Here is a 23837-nt window from a genome sequence, read left to right on the forward strand (position 1 = left end):
ATGACCTTTTTTTACAATCCTTCCTCATAAAGTCTTACGAGTATTAGATCATTGTTGAATTGGTGTTTCTACCACACGGCTTATTGATTGCTGAAGTTCCATTTCCTCTTGTCTGGAAAACTCAATCACCACTTCAGAATCATCCTGAAATTTCAAAGAAAATATTATCAATAATCATAAAAATATAACCAGAAATTTTGAATAATGACTAATATGGAAAAAAACTTACCTGAATGGAAGGGATTACATTATACGTATGTTGCAACTCAGATAACTTGGCTTCTATTGACGCTTGACGTGCTTCATGATTAGTTTGCCGTTCCTCAATGTTTCCAAATCGCTCATCAACTTTTTGTATAAACTCATCAATTAGATGTTGAAGTTGATCGAATTTATCTTTAATATTCGAAGTGAGAGCAAGGGTAGTGACATGGGGGGTTGTTTCTGTAGTCGGCTGAAATGATGCCATAACGGGGCTATGCATGGACGAAGTTGATATGATAAGACTACAGATAGGTGTGCTTCGATGCCTATGTTGATCTGAATGTGGAGATTGGATTCTTGGAGAAGAGCTTATAGGAACACAAGCATTATCATGCTTTTTGCTTTCACCAACATATTCTATAACATCATTGTAGCATGATAACTGTTGCTCGGTTGTGGATGAAATCAAAATAGTAGTCACAACATCTTACAAAATGTGATAAATTGGTTAGTCTCAAAATTTCTAAAAATGAATATTTAAATTTATATAAGGCCAAACGACTATTTCCCACCCAAGGTATGCTGTAATGACGAGTTTCCACCCTTTAACTATGGAAACACCAAACACCCACCCATGGCCGGTTAGATTTAACCAAACCCTAACGGTGACAAGGGTAAAATTGTCATTTTCTCTAGAATATTAAAAATAAACTAAAATAGAATATATTTTGCCCCCCTAAACTTTAAAAACTAAAATTCCCCCCCCAGCCTAAGTTTTCAAAAATCGCAGTTTCACCCTCCCGAAGCATTGCCGACGGTCTCCGGCTCCACTGCCGACGGTCTCTCCCTCCCGAAGCATCCTCACCTTCCAGAGAACTCTTTCCTCCCATTTGGACTTCCAATCGGAGTCGGAGAAGCTGTGGAAGACGAAGAACTTCGTCGGGGAAGACGAAGTTCTTCGTCTTCCCAGTCGTCGTCGTCGTCTGGGAAGACGACGTCTTCCCAGACGAAGACGAGACGACGAGACGACTCGTCGTCCTCTGGGAAGACGAGTCGTCTTCATCTGGGAAGACAATCGTCTTCCCAGACGACGAAGACGAGATCGATCGATCTCGTCTTCGTCGTCTGGGAAGACGATTTCTCTTCCCAGACGGCTTATCTCTGCGTCGGATACGTTGAGGTCGAGTTGAGAGGCGCCGTCGGTGGAAGAGAAACCGTCGGGAGGGGAAGACGGCCGGTGATGGCGCCGGAGAAAGCGACGGAAAAGGGTTTGGAAATTGGAAGGGTTTGGAAATAAACCCTAGGGGGGGAATGCAATATTTTCAAACTTAGCTTAGGGAAAAAATGTTAGTTTTTAAACTTTTAGGGGGGGAAATGCAATTAAATTTACCACCGTTAGGGTTTGGTTAAATCTAACCGGCCATGGGTGGGTGTTTGGTGTTTCCATAGTTAAAGGGTGGAAAATCGTCATTACAGCATACCTTGGGTGGGAAATAGTCGTTTGGCCTTTATATAATTAGATATATAAGGTAATAACATACTTTCGAAGCTTCAAATATTCGATAAACATCCTCCCAACTTGGACCTTCCAAGCTCTTCCATCGTAACATTTGAAGAATACTGTCTCTACTTTTACAAACTACGAAACGCCCTAAATTATGTAACGTTTCATATATCCAAATCTACAATATTAACAATATCATATTAGATATATTTTTAATATAAATACATATTTAACATAAATACAAAATAAATTTAACATTGTATTACCTGAAAAGCCCCTGCATATCCCATTATCGTATATGATGGGATATTCTCTAAAAATGATAGATATGCATCACAAATTTCTTCGTATTTTTTCTGTAAATTTTGGCTCATAGATTGTGCAGTCATCTTCCAAATAGGTGTCGCCCATGGATACCTATTAAAAACATCACAGTCATCGACAATACTTAATGTACGTTCTAAAATAGCCTTCCTATTATCTACTCCTATTAACCCATAGTGAAACAAATATAAAACAACCATTTTTACAACATCCTCATCATTACTTTCCCATGCTTTTTCTTTAAAAACTTTTACCACATGATTATAGGTTACATGTTTAACCCTTAAAAAATACTTATTCCTTAGCTCTAAATCTCCTATTATCCTATCACTTCTATCTATCTCTTCACCAAATTTTAATCTTGTTATCAGAGCAAATTCAACAGGACCAAATCTACAATCTACTTCATTCAGTGGAAACTAAAACTCTTCACCCAATACTCCCTTATTAATCTGTTGGAATAATACAGAATGCATAAGAGGAGAACTATATTTCAGAATTTCTAAACTCAAAAATTGCCCCAAACAACATTCTTTAAACATTTGTTTTTGTCAAGCAGTAAGTGCAACCCTAATATGCTTTACTGTTTCAATATGGCTTTTAACTTTGATTATAGCAGTAAAATTATAGGCATAATTGAAACGTCGTTCACTAGGCTCATTATTAACTGAAATTGCCTGAACAGAATCTTGAAAAAACAGAAAATTTGCAATATAGGTAACAATGCGTATGGGGTACGTGCGTGGGTGCATGAATGACATACTTTTCCTCTCCGTCACGTGCAACACAGAAAGAATAAAATCCGGCCAAAATACTAAACTCAAACTAAAAGCATGCATCCAGAGATCCACTTACCTCAAACGAATCTGACGACATTCTCAATCACAACCATGATCTCACAGTGCCAATCACAATGTCGATCTCAGTAGAGCCAAAGTAAATAGATAACAGATTAGTGGGTTTAGTATGTTTTGGATAATGCGGCACAGTAAGTTGGCAACCAAATGGGCTGAATAACTCAATTAAACCGCACTCAAATCGCACCCATACGCACTAACGCACCATGCGCACCCACACACCCAACGTACTCTACGCCCGTACGCACTTTACGCACCCTGTTTTGCCTAATTTTTCACTTTGTTAATATTTTCGATTGAACTGAGAATTCATCTTTCGAATAAGTTTTTCAACCTTCGAATTATCGAATGTAACAAATATACGATTTTAAAAGCTTTTCGGAAAAAAATTCTTTCGTTAAATTAAGCATAAGTAATAAGTTGAGGGGGTATTTTTGAAATTAAAAATTTATTTGTCTATAAAAGTAAAATTGCTTTACATTTGCCTAGAAACGTTTAAGCAGAAACAATTTTACCTATTTTAATTAATACCCCTTAAATTTTATTCCATTTTAATATATTGTCCTAATTGATCATTGCTGAAATCATCACGTTGAATAGTAGATGCTGTTGAGTAGTAAAGGCAAATAGAAGAACTTCATAATCTAAAGGCCAAAGGACCTATTCCACCTAAAGTATCTTTTTATAAAAAACTTCATACCTCTAAAAATCACATAACCCCTATAACATAAAAAAAAATAAAATTTTAGTACTTTTCACAAATTTTTTATTGAAAATCAATATAACAATTCAAATATAAAATATTTAATTAATTTTAAACTTGATATAATATAATATATAATCAAAATTCTGTATATAATAAATAATGTACCAGTCAATTAGAAAAAACAAATAAATTAATCATTTTGGATTTTAAACTTCAGATCAGAATGAGTTTTTTTATAGGCCACAAGGAAGAAAAAAAAAATTACACTGAGGATTAAGAAAAAAATGTTGTTGGATTTTTTTTAAATGATAATGACATTTTCGTAAATAATTGAAAATAAAAAGAACAATTTTATAATTTTAAATTTAGCCAAAAAATTAAAAAATACGGTAAACGTAAAATATGATATATAATTCATGTTTAATACGAAAAGAATATAAAATACGTGTTTAATATATTTTGGATTCAAAAATTCTTTTGAATATGTTTAATACGGTAATAATACACAAATAATCTTTGTATTTACTAACTAGGGTCATAATTGAGAGTGTCAATAAGATGTTTCAACAAAATACTTCAGCAAAATCAAGTGCATCATAGTTTCAATATAATGTCATTAAGTATGCGAATGATGGACATAATAAGCTGGAGATATATAACAGGTGTTTTATGGTGACAATTACATGGGTGGTAAACACAATATCGAGGCATAACGCACATCTGCAATGAGTCACCAATCTTTGTGGTAACAATTATTGTGTTTTATGACGTCAATTTATTGTACCAAGACTTGGTAGAACATGGTTATATAGAATAATTTTTAATATGTTTGAATTAGAACATGGCTATATGGAATTAACTTTAACAAATTAAATAGTTCTTATATTTAAATGAATGAATAAACTGCTTAACTCACTGAATGCTGCTGTTGCCATTACTAATAATGAAAAACAATAACCCAATAGAAAACCCTGTAGGAGTCTAGGTATCTTGCCAATACATGGATGCCAACAAGATAACTAGACTTCATTTACGATTTCTAGTTTTAATATCCATTTCACTATCAACATAACATTCAAACAAAGTAGTCCGTCAAAATTAGGAACCAGAAACCTTAAATGAAGTCTAGGTTTAGGGTTTATGGTCTGTATATGTATGATGCCCATTTCACCATTCATACAACATTCAAACAAAGTAGTCAGTTAATATACTTAGACTTCATTTAGGGTTTTTGGTTGTATATGTATGGCATCCATTTCACTATCCACACAACATTCAAACAAAGTAGTTTGTTGAAATTAGAAACCAGAAATCGTAAATAAAACCTAGTTGTTTTACAAATACCCGTGTGTCACTAGGAAACCCAAGGTTCAATTAGGTTTTCTTGTTTATATAAGTGTGACATCCATTTCACCATCTCCACAAACATTCAATCTAACACATGAATTTCAACAAAGGTTTACCAAACAAATCTTGCTATCATGAAAACCCTATTCATCTTGTAGAACAACATGGTTTTGGCAAGAAAATACAACTAGTGTTTAAAGAATTTCATCCCAACAAGATTTGAATAAACTAGTTTGTGTATGTATGTCATCCATTTTATTATCCACACAACAATTAATTTGACATATTAATATCAACAAAGATTCATTAACATATTTTACTGTCTCAGAGACCTCATAGATCTCACTGAAACACATGGTTTTAATAAGAAAACACAACACACCTTTAAAGGTTTTCATCTCAACAATTTAAATCAATCAATTAATCAAATTGTGTGATATACCTTAAAAGAGAAAATGAAATGATTGTCACCTATGATTGAAAGAAGATGAAGATAATAAGGTGAGTAGATGGAGAGATTTGCATTCGACAATGGAGTGACTACTGTTTTTTTTTTTTTTTTCATGAAGATGGAGAAAAGATGGAGAGACTTGATTTTAAGGGATTGAATAGGTTTTGTAGGTAGGAATGGGTATTTTTGTCCATATCAAACAACAAACTCTAGGTAGCATAATATCCCATATGAAAAGTTAAAAAATGTCATTATTTAATTCAAGGGTTTAAAAAATGTGTATTTAGATCTTTCAAAGATCAGGTAAAATTTAACCAAACAGGTATTTTACTGCTTCATTAGATTCTAGTCAAGCCAAATTATCACGTCTTGATTGATGCTAGAATTGCTTTTGTTACATCCGCCCTAAAGCAAGAACCTTTAGAAAAGAATATCAAAGGAAAAACATAATCAAGCCAGTCAAACCTAAATATTATGATCTGTACTGACATTTCCCTTTGAGTCTGGCAAATCATACTAAAAGAGAAAAAAGATAAAGATAACACATATATGTCAGGAAATTTATAAACCATCCCCGAATTGAATGAGTAATTTTTCTACATTATAATTTATACACAACTGTATAATAATTCCAGCAACCCAGAATAATCTAAATTCTATATCTACTTTTGTTTGCACTTGTTTGTATAAACCTCGTCGAGAAGCATGTATCTAGTAAGAAAAATGAAGATGTTGGCAATATTTGTCAACAAGGGAAGAGCAAAAATGAGGGTTCTAAGACTAGTTTTCTATTGCAAAAGCTAATTTTGGCTAGCTTCTCATGGCACCATTCTAATTGATCTCTTGTTAATTTTGACATATTTAGCACTCTTGAAACCAGCTTCAATTCAACCTGGGCGAAGAACATCGCGTAATTTAATCCCCCTTCAGGATGCTTTTGGATTCTCTTGACTATGCAGCTACCACTTCTTAATATTTCTTTTAGCCTTTTCTCCTTCTGCATAACATAAGAATAAAAAGATTCATTACCTAATCGGATAGACCAGACTTTACCAATATTGAGTTGGTTCTCAAAAAAATGTAGAAGCGAACCTTTTGAAAATCTGTTCGGATTTCTATTAGAAGCTCTGAATCTATGGAGTCTTGGAGCTCAGGACCCTTTAATGTTACATAGGCTTCATCTTTATCAGCACGAAGAAATTCCCAGAACACACGCATTGATTTGTGAATTATTTCTGTTAACATTGAACTTGTAATTGTGCCTTCTCCATCTCCTCTTCTTCCCTTTTTATCCTTCAAATTATCATCTGCAATTGTTTTGATGGCATCAACCATTATCTAATCAATGTAAGAAATTTAAAAAGCATATGTTAAGCAAAATGTATTCACCTTTAATGACAGGAACTTGAAGAAGATTGCAATGAGCACGCCGGCTTTCCACATAGTTTTGGACACGGGGTTGGCCTTGGAATGGTTCATTCTCTACAAGTCTTTGCAGAAGCACTTGAAAAATTTGGAATTCATCAGCGACTTGATTATACTGAAAAAGTTGTTGACAATCATATTCGAGCAATTCAAAGGCTTTCCTATATTGCCAATGGAGAATTTCCCAGGAAAGACACAGCTGTCCCACATACACCAATTCAAAATCCCTGTGCAGTTCTCTGATGAACTTAAGTGCAGAGTTGGATTCAGACCTCTGCTGTTTGTAACACCATTGGTTATGTAAGAGAAGAGACTTAATTACTGGAAATGAAGACTTCTGGGTTTTAATTGATTGACCTGGCTCTTTCAGTTGAAGTAAACCTACAATATAACATTAAGAAAGTATGTCAAATCCTATAATGAATGCTATGTTACAGGACCGCAGAGAGAAATTGACTGTAGTAATGTTATGAACGTGTCAAGAGACTGAAAGATATTAAACACTGATATGGACTTCCATTAATTATTGAATCATGAATTTGAGGCCTGGCAAACAAATGCTCTCAGCTTTATTTTTGATACGAAATTAGTGATTTGTGGGTGAGAATAAATAATGGAATGAGATGAGACCCACCAAGTTATAATACTTTAAGGAGATCTCTTCGAAAAAAACAAGTTTATTCTACAATATTAAATACAAAGAAGGAAATTTACCAAACCCAAGTAGTCAAAAGGGCCAGAAATTAGTTGATTATTGCCAATAAAGTCTAAATAAAGAAACAGTGGACCTCACTTGTAAATGACACTCAAGTAAATAGATTGAATGGTTCAAAGACGGATAAAATAGTAATAACATTTTTCAAGAAGCCGAGATTTGCGGACTAATTAGAGAAGAAAGAGGGTTGTTGATTATCTTACCAATTGCATGCATGGTCTGGGAATTCAAAACATCCAATTTTCGCATTTTGTTCAAGTAGCTCTTATAGAACTTGTGAATTTCAACCATTTGATCTTTGTGCTCCCACTTTTTATCAATATTCAAAGGTTTTAGTTCTTCAACCATCTTACAAGACTCTGACTCTGAGTCTTCCATGATGGTTGCAAGCCCTCCGGTTCTGGCATTTCTCAGTTCCATTCTCAACTGCTCTACAATATCCTCATGTTCTTTGAAGAACTCAAAATCATCATCATCATCATCATCATCATATGAGTTGAAAACTTTATGCTTGAACCCAGATTCTTCAAATTCTATTGAACCCTTAACAGGATTTGTTCCTTCGTAAACTAAATCTTCCTCCTCTTGATTCAACTGGGGTTCTTCAGAAATTCTAGTACTAAGATCAAATGGGACTGTCTCTAAATGAACAAAATCTTCCTCCTCATTTTTATTGTGGGGTTCCATCAAATCCTGAATAGAACACATATCCTCATCCAAGAGACTTGAATTTTGAGACACAAATTTCAATTCTCTGTAATAATCATCATCAGAATAATTTGCTTGGTCTCGCATAACTGACGTTGCTTGATCCATCATGCTTTCAATATTTTCTGCCTTCTCAAATTTGGCCTCAGGACTTTCAGTTGAATCACAAACATAATCAGAGTCAGTCGTTTCTGACTCTGAATCAACTGACAAGGACCTGTCTTCCAAAAGATTATCAACTTTGCTTGAAGCATCGTATTTTTGCATAAATTTATATTCTGTAAAAACCCTCCCTTCAACGCCACTGAAAGTTCCCTCCTCCTGTTTCATTGAAAAATCTTTAACAGAGTCCTCTGTTTTCTCCTGATGAAAAGCTTCTTCAGTATGAAGAATTCCACCAATATGAGTGTCGGTATGATCACAGAAGCCACCCACATAAAATTCTTGCACAGAAAAGACAAAATTCTTTGGCTCTTCCATGAAGCCACTGACATATTTCCCAGACAAGAACTCATACTTGGTAATTTCCGTGACAACAGAGTTGTCGTTTACTTGAGCGGATTCATCAACACGATCTTCATTTTGAACCTGCAAACTATTCTCTTCTCCCACAAATTCATCAATCTTTGAATCCCTACAAACCCCTGAATCAATTCGAATATTACCACTCGACTGCCTGAAGCTGCCAAACACAAACCAAACTCAGTAATTCAACCAACCAAAAACATAAAATTAACAAAAACAAGAACTAGATTGATCATAATCATATCATACCTGAAAATATATGAAACTACTGACCCAAAAACAAAAAGCAAGAACTTGGAAACAAAATCCCTGAAAGAATCAACAGAGCTAAACATGTCTCTGCACAAAAACTCCTTGACAAAAAAATCTAAATGGGTAGTGAGCGTGAAATATTTTTTGGTACCCATCAATTCAATCAACCTGTGGGTGACTAATATTGAATCGTAAGCAAAGGTAATGAAGAGGAATGTGATTTTTACAAGGGAAATAGAATTAAAACTTATGTATCAAAAGCATTGGAGATAGTGGAGTCTCCACTTGTAGAAAGCGAAATCAGGGGTGGCAGAGGTTAGCACCGGTGACCAAATGGCGCAATTTATGGAATAGAAAATTTAGACAAAAAGAAAGCGAATTCTTTTGGCATCGTACTCGCGCAAGATTTTTCAAGACTCAGTTCAGAACTTCTGTTTAAGTCTTGGAATGTTGCCTTTGTTTACTGACACGTTTCAAAGTTAGATTCAGTTTAGACTCAGTTCGTGATTTTGTTTTGTTTTTTTGTAAGAAGTTTTCTTGGTTGGACTAGGTCCGTTGGTTTAGAAGAGAGTTGTTTGGTGATCTGGATAGTGTATCCTACCGACTTAGTTTAAACATTCGGGATTTTTTTAATTATATTAAATAAATAATTTTATTTTTATATTTTAAATTATATTAAATAGATAGAGAAAACTCTTAAATTTAGCCTTTGCTCTCACAACTCTCAGTTTAAACTATTGTTTTTTTTTTTTAAATAATTTTTTTTTTGGATTTGGGTTGGAAAATGGGCTACTTTAAAAAAAGAAAGGTTTTTTGTTCCTAAAGAAAAGCTTTACCCTTTAAATAACAAATGCTTCACAATAATATTAAAATAATAAATATGATAATGTGAATGATATATTTACCCTTTTTTTTAATTTTCAAAGTAATATTTAAAAAGAAAAAAGAAAGTATATCCTGGGGCAGCAAAGCATAAGATAAGAAATAATTGTTTAGTTTTATAAAGCTTGTGCAAAGGAAAGGAATAAAAATTGAGCATGCGGCATAAAAATATGATTAAGAATTTATTATTATAATAAATGAAAGTTAAGTCTCTAATCTTGATTAACATTCAATCACATGGAAGGGTTTGGTTTAGAAAATATTTTCTTATTAAAATTAGAAAATTATTTTTAAAATAAAGTTTTTTTAGGGTTATTGGATATAAATTATTACTATATTTAATAAAATTTGATAAATATAAATAAATAAAAATATTTATTATATTTAGTTAGAGATAATAAAAAAAATATATTATTTTATTTAAATATATTTGAATATAATTATTTTAAAATATTTTTTATATTATTTGTTATATTAATTTATTTTATTTTAAAAAATTAATAAATAAAGATATAATTATAATAAAATTATTTTAATATTTAAGGTGAAAATAATAATTAGATTACTTTTATATTATTTATTATATTATCATTAATAATAAAAAAATTCTTAAAAGTTTTAATTATTTATAAATAATAAAAAATATATTAATTAAGAAATTATTTAGCCATCGGACCTAAATAAATAAAAGTCATCTTTCTCATCCTCTCATATTATGTGTCGGTTTGTTAAATTGTCAAACCCAAAGCGTAAGCAAAATTCTTTCGTCCGCCGTAAAAGACGGCCATTCGCACTGAATTTTAGCTATTGGACATTTCCCTCCCAGTTCCAATTTTCTATTGAAAAAAAATAAATTTCCGTTATTTTTTATTAAAACTTTCAAACAAATAAAATTAAGATTATTAATTTTGATTTACTTTATTTTTAAAATAATAATAATAATAATTTGGTTGATTTAATAACAAAATTTGAAAATTCAATTCATTTAATATGAAATTCTTTATAATTTTAAATTTTCTAATACAATTGGTCACTGTGGCAATTATTTAATTACGCAACAAATAAACATAGCACAAAAGCTAAAAAAAAGTTAACAGGATAAAGAAAAAACTACGTGTATTTATAATTAATATTAATTTAGATATTATATATTATTTTATAATAAATACGTAATTTGTCAATAAATCAATATTGTATAATTATATAAGACTCAAATTGGCCTTCATCGAAGAGACATCTAATCTCTTTTCGTTCGATTATTCTATTATCTCTTAATTGTCAAATTTCGAACTTTCTTTCACTATACAAATAAGATCCGAGGTATTATTAAATTTTTACACTCCCCATCACTCACATCCCTTATTAAAAATAATCAAAATTGAAAGTGAAATGCCCTTTTTGAAACTGTAAAAGTCAATTTTGCTACATCCTCAAATTTGAAGTTCTTTGTGATTTTTTTATGTTACTCTTAACTTTATCTAGAATAGAAGATTAAATAAAATGGGTGATTATCAAATAAAAATTACTAGCAAATACTAAAGAATTTCAATTAATGAAAACTGTGAGAGAACATATTACGACGTAAGGTTCACCAATCCACTTCAATGTAATGTTCTGTTCTGTTTCGTATGGTTGAAAACAAGGGGGAATTTGGGTCTTTGTGTGGGTAGACTCAAACCCACTCACAAATTTAAAAAAAAAAAAAAAAAATTGAAAATATGTGTTTGAGCCCCTTTTTATATGCTGAGAATATGTATATAGGTCCACACTCAAATGAGATTGGAATAAGAATAAAGGTATATAATGTTGACTCAATCAGTTATTATATTTTTATTTTAATGATAATAAACTAATATTTCTTTAAATATATTAACTAATGATTTTATTTGAATGTGAATTTAAATTGTAAGAATTTACCTAATACATTTAAAGGGGTATTATGATGAAAATAAAATGTAAGACTTAAATGAAGAATTCTTAAATATTTGAAGAAAAACTCAAGTTTAGATAGATATGTTTGTAATCTTGAAACATTTACTTTGATTAGAATATTTATTTGCGTGTGAAAGTTCTCACCAAAATTTGTTTCATATCTTTCACACTTTGAAGTTAAAATATCAATTTTCAATTTAATGAGTTAAATTGGTTTTTATCAAATTTCAATGCTTTATTTGAAATTATGAAGTTTTGTAAATTGAAATATTATATCTTAATTTAGGGTTTGAATAATTTTTTCAAAAATATGTTAAATTGATATTTTTCCATGTCTTTCAAAATTTTAGGTTAAAATTTCATTTTTGACTCTTAGTGAAACTAGAGATTTCTAGAGAGAAAAAGTGGATTCTAGCCCTTGTAAAGGTTCATAGCAAATTGGAAGCTATTGTATTGTAAAGAAAAGTTTGGTTGGGGTTTTGTCAACTATGAATTAGTGGAATACTTAAAGGGACATAGTTTGGAGGAATAGACATAGGTTGGGTTATGTCGAACCACTATATATCATTTGTTTGATTTTCCCATCCCTTAAACTCATATTTTGTATTGTAGGTTGTTTTGGTTGTGTTGATTATTTGGAATATCTCTTGACATTTTCACAAATTATATTAAAAATAGTCATAATTCATTAAGTTGCATAAATTGGTTTAATTATTTAACTTGTTAAAAATTGTTTTAAATCGCCTAATCAACCCCCTTTTAGGTCATTCAATCCTTCAATTGGTATCGGAGTGAGGTTGTTCATTTTTGTAAACTTAACCATTTAGTGTAATGGCCATGAACTTAAGAAAATCTCATATCGTTAGTGAAAAGCTTACCCCCAATAGACCGTCATTGTTTGATGACACTGAATATGTCAATTGGAAAAGTCGTATGTCGATTTTCTTTCAAAGTGATTATGGGTTGTGGGATATAATGTAAGATAGACCTTTGTTCCTATCAAAGAAATAGATGAAATACAAATGCCCAAAACTAGGGAAAAAATAATCCTTCAAGATAAGAAAAATATTACTATTAATGCTAGAGCTATAAATGTTTTGTATTATGCATTAAATGAATATAAATGTAATAAGGTATGTACCTAAGCTAAAGAAATTTGAGAATTATTGATAGTGTCAAATGAAGGAATTTTACTAGTCAAAGAAACTAAAAATTGAATGCTCATACACTCATGTGAGTTATTCAAAATAAAAGAAGATAAAACTATTAGTGACATGTTTGATAGATTTATTACCATTGTAAATAGATTGAAAAATTTTGGTAAAGTTTACCCAAACCAAGAAAATGTCAAGAAACTTCTTAGATGTCTGTCTCTTTCCTGGGATCCCAAAGTGATGGCAATAAAAAAAGTAAAAGATGTCAAGACTTTATCTTTTGAAAGAACTTTTAGGGTCACTTCTCACTTATGAGCTCATTATGAAACAATGATAGATTGAAAAAGGAGAAAAAAAGTATTGCCTTCAAATTATCCATCAAAGAGAGTGAAAAGTTCCTAGAAGAAGAAGAGGAGATGTCAAATGATGAAGATGAAGATATTGCTCTTTTGACTAGGAAGATTAGAAAGTTTATAAGAAATAGAAAACTAAGAAGAAATGAAAACTTCATAAAAAGGGAGGCTGCTAAAAGTGAAAGAGAAGAAAAGCAAATAAGAGAATAAGTTGTGTGCTATGAATACAAAAAGTCGGGACACATCAAATATGATTGCCCTCTCTTTAAAATTGGTAGATCGAAAAAGAAAACAATGAAGGCTAAATAGGATGATAACGATGAAAGTGAATCCGAAAAAGAGAACAATGAAGGAGCCAACATGTGTTTCATGGCAATCACAAATGATGAGATAACTAACTTTAGCTCATCTAATACTTTTGATGCTTTAGATAATATAGATGATAAGATAAATGAAAATATTTTGTATGAAAAGTTATAAGATACACTTGAAGAGATGAATAAAAAATTTGTTCTTTGTATGTCAAAAAATGCAACCCTTAGAAAGAAAAATTTAAACTTGGAAAAAGAAAATGAGTCTTTAAAGAAGGATAACAAATTTCTTAACAAAAAATTCTCTAAGCTTAAAGGAAAAAAAAAATAAAAAAAACAAGTATTCCATTTTTTTTTTTTTTAAGTTTGAAAATAATCTTTACATAGCTCAAAAAGAAAAAAATCATAGAAAATGAAATTAAAGCTTTAAAAAAGAGAGCAAAAGATTTAAGTGAAATAGTTTTAAAATTAAAAAATAGAAAGGAAGTTCTTGATAAAATGTTTAGTGTATAAAAGGGAGTTTTAAACAAAAGGAAACTTGATTATAAACTTTTTATCAAAGCAAAATATTTAAAAAATTATTTTATCAAAGTTTTATCTTCAAGTAAATCTAATATAACTTGTAATTATTATGGAGTAAAAAGTCATGTCTTATCATCTTGTCCAATTCAAAAGAAATACCACATGGACACTAAAAAAGTGTGGGTTCCTAAGGGAACAAAAACTAACCTTCAAGGACTCAACATGATTTGAGTACCTAAAATAAATTCTTGAATGTTTTGTTTTTATAGGAACAGAAAAACAAAAGAAGGAAGGACAAATGGTATCTTAATAGTGTTTGCTCAAGACACATGACTGGAGAGATCCCTCAATCCTCAACACTAAGCAAGAAAGATGGAGAACATATCACCTTTAGAGACAACATAAAAGTTAAAATTATTGGCATTTGAGATAATGATAACAATTCTCATACTATTATTGAAAATGTTCTCTTGGTTGATAACCTTAAACATAATCTTCTTAGTGTTGGTCAACTATGTGATACAGGATTTAAAGTTATTTTTTAGACAAATAGTTGCATTATAAAAAATATGAATGATAAGAAGCCAATTTTTGTAGGAAACATAGATGGAAATATTTATACTATAGATATAGAAAATACATATCATAAAAATCTATATTTTTCTGTATTACATGAAAATAGTTGGTTGTAATATCGAAGATTAAATCATACTAGCATGAATTTAATTTCAAAAATCTCCAAGAAAGAGCTTGTCAAAGATCTTCCAAAACTATATTTTGTTAAAGATAAAATTTATGATACGTGTTAATTTGACAAACAAACAAAAAGTTTTTTCAAAAACAAAACTTATATTTCCACATCTAGACCTTTACAAATTCTTTATATTGATCTTTTTGGTTCTTCAAGAACCGCAAGCCCAAGTGGAAAGCATTATATTTTTGTTATTGTTGATGATTTTTCAATATTCACTTGGGTAATTTTTCTTGCATTAAAGATGAATCTCTCCATGCATTTTCAAGATTTGTTAAAAAAATACCAAAAAAACAGAGAAGAAATGCATATTTATTACATTAGAAGTGATCATGGAGGAGAATTTGAAAATTATTTGTTTGAAAACTTTTGTGATGAGTATGACATAAAACATCAATTCTCTTATTATAGAACTCCTTAACAAAGTAGTGTAGTTGAAAAAAAGATTAGGATAATTCAAGGGATGACTAGCATCATGCTAAATAAAAAAGCTCTACTTTAATATTTTTGGGCAGAAGTCATAAACATCGCGTGTTATGTTTGGATAAAACTCCTTATGAACTTTGGGAAAAAAAAAACAAACATTAGTTATTTTAAAGATTTTGGATGCAAGTGTTTTATTATGAATACAAAAGAAAATTTGATTCAAAATTAGATATTGGTATTTTTCTTAGATATTCATTATCTAGCAAAACATATAAGGTGTTTAACAAAATGAAACTAGTAGTCAAGAAATCCATGCATGTTATTTTTTATTAAACTAATCTCTTAACTAGTGTGAAAGTTGATATTGATGACGATCAAGTTAAAAATGGAGACTAGACGAAAATTCATAATTTCCCAAATAAGGTTAAGGATGAGACAAAACATGATGAAGATAAAAATCTCCCTAAGGCTTGGAGATATGCAAATACTTATCCTAAAGAATTGATAATTAGTGAGGAAACTCAAGGTGTTAAACTAGATCATCTTTCAATATTTGTAATAATTTTGCATTTCTTTTATAGTTTGAACCAAAAACATTTTATATGCATTGAATGATGAGTTTTAAATTTTAGCCATGCAAGAGGAACTACATAAATTTTTACGTAATGATAGGACACACAAAACTCAATAAGATAACCAGAGAATGAGGAGATCTAGATAGACACTCAAACTCCTAATGCGAAATCAATAGTAAATGACTATTTTCAATAATCATAAAAGACATACCAGTGTAAGGTTAAGGAAAAGACAAGACGAAAGTATTAGATGTCATATGACGTGTAACACTAGAGTCTAGAACCCAATTTAAGTTAGACGAATCAAACACGAACATAATGACAAAAGGGATAGTTATTAAATCTGTTGTATAGGCAAATTTTCCTCATTGTGGACAAACATGAGCGGTATGCCCATGTTTATTAAAAATTTGACAAGCTCCTTAAGGATTTACACCAATCGAAGTCGATAGCAGAAAAGACTGATATAAGGGTTATGATTGTTGTCGAGGAGTATATTAACCATTACAACCATGCAACCATGCCCACAGTTATTACAACTATGGGAGTGGGAGTTACGATTGCCAAAAGAGTTGGATAAACCAAATGATTCTAAGGAGGATCAAGTAGCAATCATAGTAACAATTAGACAAGACATGTCTACAAGTTTCTTTTGAAGGTGCTTTTTGCAAATGAGAAGATCATATAGTTCAGTAAAGTTAGTGGATGGACGAAAATGCAAGGAAGTGATGAAAAATTGGTAGTTAGGATCTAACCCATCAATAACATACTCCACAAAATCAATACCTAGAATAGGAAACCTAACTATAAAAAGTGAGTCAAACATGGACTTGGCATCAATGAGTTAATCAATCATTTTTTGATCTGAAGTTTTTCGAAGAGTGCACAACTTATCATAGATAGATCGAAGATGAATCCCAGAAATTGTATTCAAAAATTGATCAAGCAAAGACCATGCTTTAGCAGTAGTAACACAAGGTAGCAACAAAGACTAAATGATTATGGGTGATACCATAAATTTAATCCAAGTCAAAACCAATCTGTCAACTTATAGCTAATGAGAATGAGTTGAATTAGAAGTACCATCATGAAGGAAAGGCGGTGGAAGTCATGCATCACTAACAACAAAATTTTGTAGATTGTGAATGTAAGAACACCAAGAAATTGTGATTGCTAAGCATGATAAGTATCGCAAACCAAGAAATTAGAAAAATAGCTTCTAATGTTAATTATTGTAAGTAGGCACCGATGGGGGGTGGAGGGCGTTTGTGCAATGGTAAAACAGAAAAGACCATGATTTGTTGTGAATAAGAGAAAAAAATATAAGCAAAGAGAGAAACTTAGTGAAATAAAATACTTGATAAGAAAATACTTGTTATTTTTTCTTCATATTTAAATACAAAACCACTAGGGTATTTATAGGTATAAGGATGACTCTTAAAAATTCTAAATACATTAACCTTGAACTTGTACACAACATAAATTTGTGCATGAATCATGTGAATACATGAACATGTATGAACATTGAATATGAAGTTGTGCTAACATTGAACTTGTGTTTTATGAGATGTACCTAGACTAGTATTCATGGAACTTTGATACTCTTTGATCGAGGTAATTTGGTTTAGAGTTCCAACAATGCCTCCCTTAAACCAAACTTGCTTTTCACTCTTAGTTGTGCTGCAATATTTGTAAAAGTTTGAGCTCCAAGTGGTTTAGTAAAAATGTCAGCCTTTTGTTCATCAGTCCTACAATACTCAATGTGTACAACCCCTTCTTTCATAAGTTCCCTCAAGAAATGATACCGCATTCGAATGTGTTTTATTTTTCCATGTAGAACTGGATCCTTTGAAATTGAAATAGTTGACCTGTTGTCACAAAACAAAGTTGTTGGACTTATTTGAACATGTTTGAGCTTTTCCAAAATACTGCGCAATCAAAGTAGATGACATCCTGTAAAAGAAATAGTAATATATTCGACTTCAGTGGTAGAAAGTGCGATCATAGGTTGTTTCTTTGTACACCACGCTATTGCTCTACTTCCAAGATCAAAAACATAACCTGAGGTGATTTTGCTATCATCCACACTTCCTGCTAAGTCACTATCTGTATAGCCAATAAGATTAACCAACACATTTGGTTGATAAAAAATGTCATAATCAAGGGTTCCTTTCATATATCTCAAGACTCTTTTTGCTGCCTCCCAATGATTAGAAAATGGTTTTTCTATAAACCTGCTTACAAAACTTACAACATACATAATATCAGGCCTTGTCGTTGTCAAATACATTAAATTTCCAACCAAACTTCGAAACATAGTTGAATTAACCAACTTTCCCTCACCATCCTTACTTAATTTTAATCTTGTAATAGAAGGAGTTGAAACAGGATTTGCATTCTCCATTCTGAATTTTTTAAAAATCTCTTTTGCATAACTTTCCTGAGTAATGAAAATCTAATGTTTGGATCTAAGAACTTCAATCCCAAAAAAATGATGTAATTCACCCAAATCAGTCATTTCAAATTCATTATTCATCGAGAGCTTAAAATCATTCAACAATTTTAAATCATTACTAGTAAAGATAAGGTCATCAACATAAAGACTTACAAATATGAAACCTCCATGTGAATTGACTTTTGTGTAGAGAGTGTGCTCCAAAAGACATTTTTCAAAATCATTCTTCTCAAAATAAGAATTAATGCAACTATACCAAGCTCTTAGCGACTGCTTCAGCCCATATAACGTTTTTTTTAACTTGTAGACTTTATCTTCTTCTTATTTTTTCATGAAGCCAGGAGGTTGTTCAACATAGACTTCTTTCTTAAGTACACCATTTAGAAATGCTGATTTCACGTCCATTTGAAAAATTCTCCAATTGTTTTGAGCTGCAAGAGAAACCATCAATCGAACTGTGTCGAATCTTGACACTGGAGCAAATACTTCTGTAAAATCTTCTCTTTCCTTTTGCTTGTATCCCTTTGCAACCAACCTTGCCTTATGCTTATTAATGGAGCCATCTGCATTCAATTTTGTTTTGTTTACCCATTTAACACCAATGGGTTTTTTATTTGGAAGAAGATTAGTGAGCTCTCAAGTTTTATTTTTTTCAATAGCTGTTATTTCCTCCTTCATGGTTTTTTTTCCATGCTTCTTCATTTTTTGCATCATCAAAGGAAATTGGATCTTCTCCTGCAAAGAAAGCAAAAAATATAGAATCATCATGTTCAGTTGAGTCCAGGAGTTCCTACACACTTCTCATTCTTCTTGGAGAACTTGAAGAAGATGTAGATGAAGAATTTGATGAATAACTTGATAAAGTTCTTGGTAAATGAGAAAGATTTAAATCTTCTTCTCTATTTGAAGAAATATGCAGCTCAATTGTTTTGTCTTTAGTATCTTCAAAGGTTGACTTTTTATCAATGCAAACGTCACGACTTATTACAACTTTTGTCGTCTTTGGATTATACAACTTGTAGGCTTTGCTTCTTTCACTGTATCCAATGAAAATGCATTTTTCAGATTTATCATCAAATTTATTTCTTTTTACCTGTGGAATGAATGAGTAAACAATACTCCCAAACACCTTTAAATGTTGAACATTAGGCTTTCTTCCATACCATGCCTCATGTGGTGTGCAATCTTTCAAACACTTTGTTGGAGAACGATTAATAAGATAACCTACACAAGAAACAGCCTCTGCCCAGAATTCATTTGGTAAGTTTTTTCTTTTCAGCATACATCTCATGCTTTCAACAATAGTTCTATTTTTTCTTTCACTTACACCATTTTGCCGTGGTGTATAACTTGTTGTCAACTCATGCCTTATGCCTTGTTCTTTGAAATATTTTCCAGCTTTGTATGAAATATATTCGCCACCACGATTTGTTCTCAATGTTTTGATGCGAAGACCAGTATAATTTTAAACTTCAGCTTTAAAATCTTTGAAAGCTTGAAATGCTTGTGATTTTTCTTTAAGGAAATAAATCCACACCTTCTTGTGAAATCATCAATGAAAGTAATGAAGTACCAACTACCCCCAAGAGACTTGGTTGGCATCTTTGCACAAAGATCAGAATGAACAAGTTCTAATGGCCTTGTTGCTCTTGAACAGGATTGTTGAGGAAATGGATCTCTATGCTGCTTTCCAAGTTGACAAGCTTCACAAATCTCTTCAATTTGATCAATTTTAGGTAACCCTCTAACCATCCCTTTTTTTGATAACAACACTGAACTTCCATAATTCAAATTCCCAAACCTGTCATGCCACAACTTGGCAACATTTTTGTTAATAGCAACAAAGCAAGATAAATTTATAGTCTCAAGTTTGAGAGGAAATAAGTTATTAGTGGCCACACCAATTTTGGCAATAACTTGATTTCCTTTTGATATAGTACAAGCATTATTATACATATGCAAATCATACCCTTTTTTCATAAGTTGACCAACACTAAGTAAGTTACTTTTTAAACCAGGAACAAAATAAACTTCGGACATTTTCTCAACACTTCCAGATTTTGTTTTAAAAGAAATCTCACCAACAGCTTCAATTTTATGAGTACTAGCATCACAAATCATTACTTCACCATGATCAATTCCAGATAGATTCGAAAATAATTTTTTGTTACCTGTCATGTGTTTGCTAGCACCACTATCAAGATACCATACTTCATCAACTTGGCTATCATGAGAAGCAAGCAATAAAGTCTTTTTATGCTCACTTTGGTGAATAAGGCCTGCTTCATTTTTCTTATCATCTGCTTGCTTATACCAACAATTTGCAATTTTGTGTCCAGGCTTATGGCAGTAATCACACTCAACATAGCCATTTTTCTTGTTATTTGCCTGTTTGTGCCAACAATCTGCAACTTTATATCCAGGTTTGTGACAAAAATTACACTCAATATAGCCACGTCTTTGACCTCTTTGATAACCACAATCTCCTCCTCTGCTTTGAAACTTTCCATTGTTGGCATTCTGATGAATATTATTGTTTTGACCATTTCTTTCTCTTCCACGAGAACTGGAATCACCACATCCTTTGAAATTTGCACCCATAGCACGATTTGATGAATTGCGACCTCCAGTCATGAGAGATTTAAGAGCTTGATTAGGTTGTTTTGATGGGGGAAACAACAAATTGATCTTCACTTCGTGGGTTTTTAAGATTCCTTGCAAATCTTCCAAAGTCAAACTCTTGAGATATCTTGTCTGTTCAATATCAGTTACCAAATTAAAATATTTTTCTGGAAGAGAACGTAGAATTTTTTGAACAATTCTGAGATCATCCAAAGCTTCATCATTCGAGACCATTTGATTCACAATAGAACCAACTTTTGTAAAATACTCTGCAACTTTTTCATTTTCTTTCATTTCCAGTTTTTCAGACTCTAATCTCAAAATCTGAAGTCAAACATTTCTAACTTGTTCGTCGCCTTTGTAGCCTTCTGTAGAATCTCCCAAGCCTGTTTTGATTTTTTTGCTCTGCTAATTCTCTTATACACCACTTTTTCTACGGCAAGATTAATTTGATTGAGAGCGTCCGTGTTCTTCCTTCGATTTTCCACCTAAGTTTTTCATTTTCTTCATTTTCAGGTTTAACATAGCCCTTATCGACTATATTCCATAAGTCAAATGCTTTCAACCAAACTTCAAATCTACTGCTCCAATAATCATAATCTTCTCCATTGAATACATATGGAAATGGAGTGGTTATATTTCTTGTTGCCATTTTAATGACGAGGCTCTGATACCAATTTGTTGTGAATAAGAGAAAAAAATATAAGCAAAGAGAGAAACTTAGTGAAATAAAATACTTGATGAGAAAATACTTGTTATTTTTTCTTCATATTTAAATACAAAACCACTAGGGTATTTATAGGTACAAGGATGACTCTTAAAAATTCTAAATACATTAACCTTGAACTTGTACACAACATAAATTTGCGCATGAATCATGTGAATACATGAACATGTATGAACATTGAATATGAAGTTGTGCTAACATTGAACTTGTGTTTTATGAGATGTACCTAGACTAGTATTCATGGAACTTTGATACTCTTTGATCGAGGCAATTTGGTTTAGAGTTCCACAGATTTGTGGTGTAAACAAAGGTTGCCTATTGTGAGAATCTAAGGGGAGGACTACCGGGAGGTATTGGAATCAGAGTAATCTTCAAGTTAGCCATGGAGAGCATCGTTGAATGGCTAGAGATGTAGCAATTTCATTGAAGAAAGTCGCAACAACATAAGGAGGGTGCACATGAAAGAAAGGTTGAAAATATGCAAAAGAGAGGCTAGAAACATAGACAAAATAGAGAGATACAGTTGTTGGTGAAGAAAGGATATAGACATGTGCGAACTTGGAGGAAATCATGACGTAAAATGGGAAAGGAAGAGAGACCTGACAATGACAAAACTGGGGGGCAATCGCGTCATGATTTGCGCCAGAAGGCAACTCAAGTGCTGAAGAGAAAGCAGGGCTATGAAATAGGAAAAATGATACACAATAAATCAATATTAGAGTCAGATCAAATAGGAATTCATTTAACATGAAATATGTTGTTTTTGCTATACTAAAACCACCGCATGATAGGGAACAAGGACGATTGAGCAATTTTAGAATTTATATCATGATGAAAAGGTTACTTGTAGCTTTAATGCTGGTGGCAACCTTGCCACTTCACAGATGTATGTTGATGAATTAAATACTATCATCTTACAGTATTTCAATCACAAGGTTAGTCAAATCTGTAATTCACATAGGTAAGATGAGAAATTCTCTCTGTTGTACATTTGGTTAAATATACTACACTTTTTTTTTCTCATGTTAGAAATTGGTTTTTTTTTCCCCTTGTGACTTTTCCTTTTCAACTGTATGCTGCTCTTTGAGAGATAATCTAATTTTGAAATTTTTGTAGAATATAAGAATAACTGTATCTGAAAAATACTTAGAAACTGTTTCTTTCAATATGCAGAAGAATTGATGATGAAAGAATAGCATCAAATTCATTATTGTGGCTATGCTTCTTAACAGCATACTTAGAATCTTGGAGTGTAATTTAAGATACATTTCCTATTATTTCTAAATATGAAATTTCACATAAAATAAAATTAACAAATATCTTCGTACTTGAATTGAAAAATTATGGCTGGCATCAATGTTCAATTAAGTCATAGCAAAAGCCCATACCCTGGGCTTTGCGAAGCTTGAGCTGCATTTCATTACACTTTGTCTGCCTATCATGCATTGACCCCTTCTCAGTTTTCACCTTTTGAAGGATACGTTAGATTCCATGTTATATTGCTGTTTCAAGTGAATCTAGTGGTAACTTGGTTTTTTTTATTTCATTATCCCATGCCTATCATGTTTGGAGTATATTGTGGGCTCACGTCTTGGCCTCTTTGGAAGGGGATCGGATGTGAATTATGTCAGTTAGTATAAATTTTAGTGTTCTCAAATTGTAAAACTTTTTGTTGATTTTAGGAATCTGAGCTTGCATAAGACACTGGAATGAAATTTGGTAGCGTTATTAACCTAAAAAGAACAGGGAGTAATGGATCTCTTAGCGTTCACTTGTAAGGAAAACAAAAGAAGCATAGAAAAGGGGTGTAATAGGAGCTCATTATGCAACCTTCCATGGAGATCATAATTGAAATACTTAACTGACGATAACTCTTTCCAGAGCTCACAAGGAGATCCAAATTTAGAAACCAAGAATAAAGCTTCAGTAGAGACTCTTAAAGAGAGACATAGGACGGTTGAAATTAGATATGGAAGAGAAGAGGTTTTGTTATGCGAGGAAGAAGGATGAAGATACCTTTACATATGTTGCAGATGCAAATTATTACATATTGCTTCGTGTTTGTGATAAGGTTGCCCAAGTTGACAATCGAATTATGAATTTTGTAGT

General features: G+C 31.7%; 1 protein-coding gene across 1 annotated transcript; it reads right to left on the minus strand.

The window, feature by feature from the left end:
* Positions 1–5926: 5926 nt before the first annotated feature.
* LOC123217643 lies at positions 5927–9499 on the minus strand. Its single transcript, XM_044638733.1, has 5 exons — positions 9016–9499; positions 7737–8923; positions 6783–7199; positions 6486–6700; positions 5927–6390 (listed from the first exon to the last, which is right to left on the minus strand). The coding sequence occupies exons 1-5, from the start codon at positions 9171–9173 to the stop codon at positions 6139–6141; spliced, it is 2229 nt and encodes a 742-aa protein (XP_044494668.1). The 5' UTR covers positions 9174–9499; the 3' UTR covers positions 5927–6138.
* Between the last annotated feature and the right edge of the window lie 14338 nt (positions 9500–23837).

The sequence above is a fragment of the Mangifera indica genome, chromosome 5 (assembly GCF_011075055.1).
Source record: "Mangifera indica cultivar Alphonso chromosome 5, CATAS_Mindica_2.1, whole genome shotgun sequence".
Lineage (NCBI taxonomy): Eukaryota > Viridiplantae > Streptophyta > Magnoliopsida > Sapindales > Anacardiaceae > Mangifera > Mangifera indica.

Coding starts and splice junctions, on each gene's coding strand:
- LOC123217643 (XM_044638733.1), bottom strand. CDS start 9,173: ATGGGTACCAAAAAATATTTCACGCTCACTACCCATTTAGATTTTTTT. Junction 8,924..9,015: donor GTAGTTTCATATATTTTCAG/GTATGATATGAT, acceptor TGTGTTTGGCAG/CTTCAGGCAGTCGAGTGGTA. Junction 6,391..6,485: donor TCCGAACAGATTTTCAAAAG/GTTCGCTTCTAC, acceptor TATGTTATGCAG/AAGGAGAAAAGGCTAAAAGA.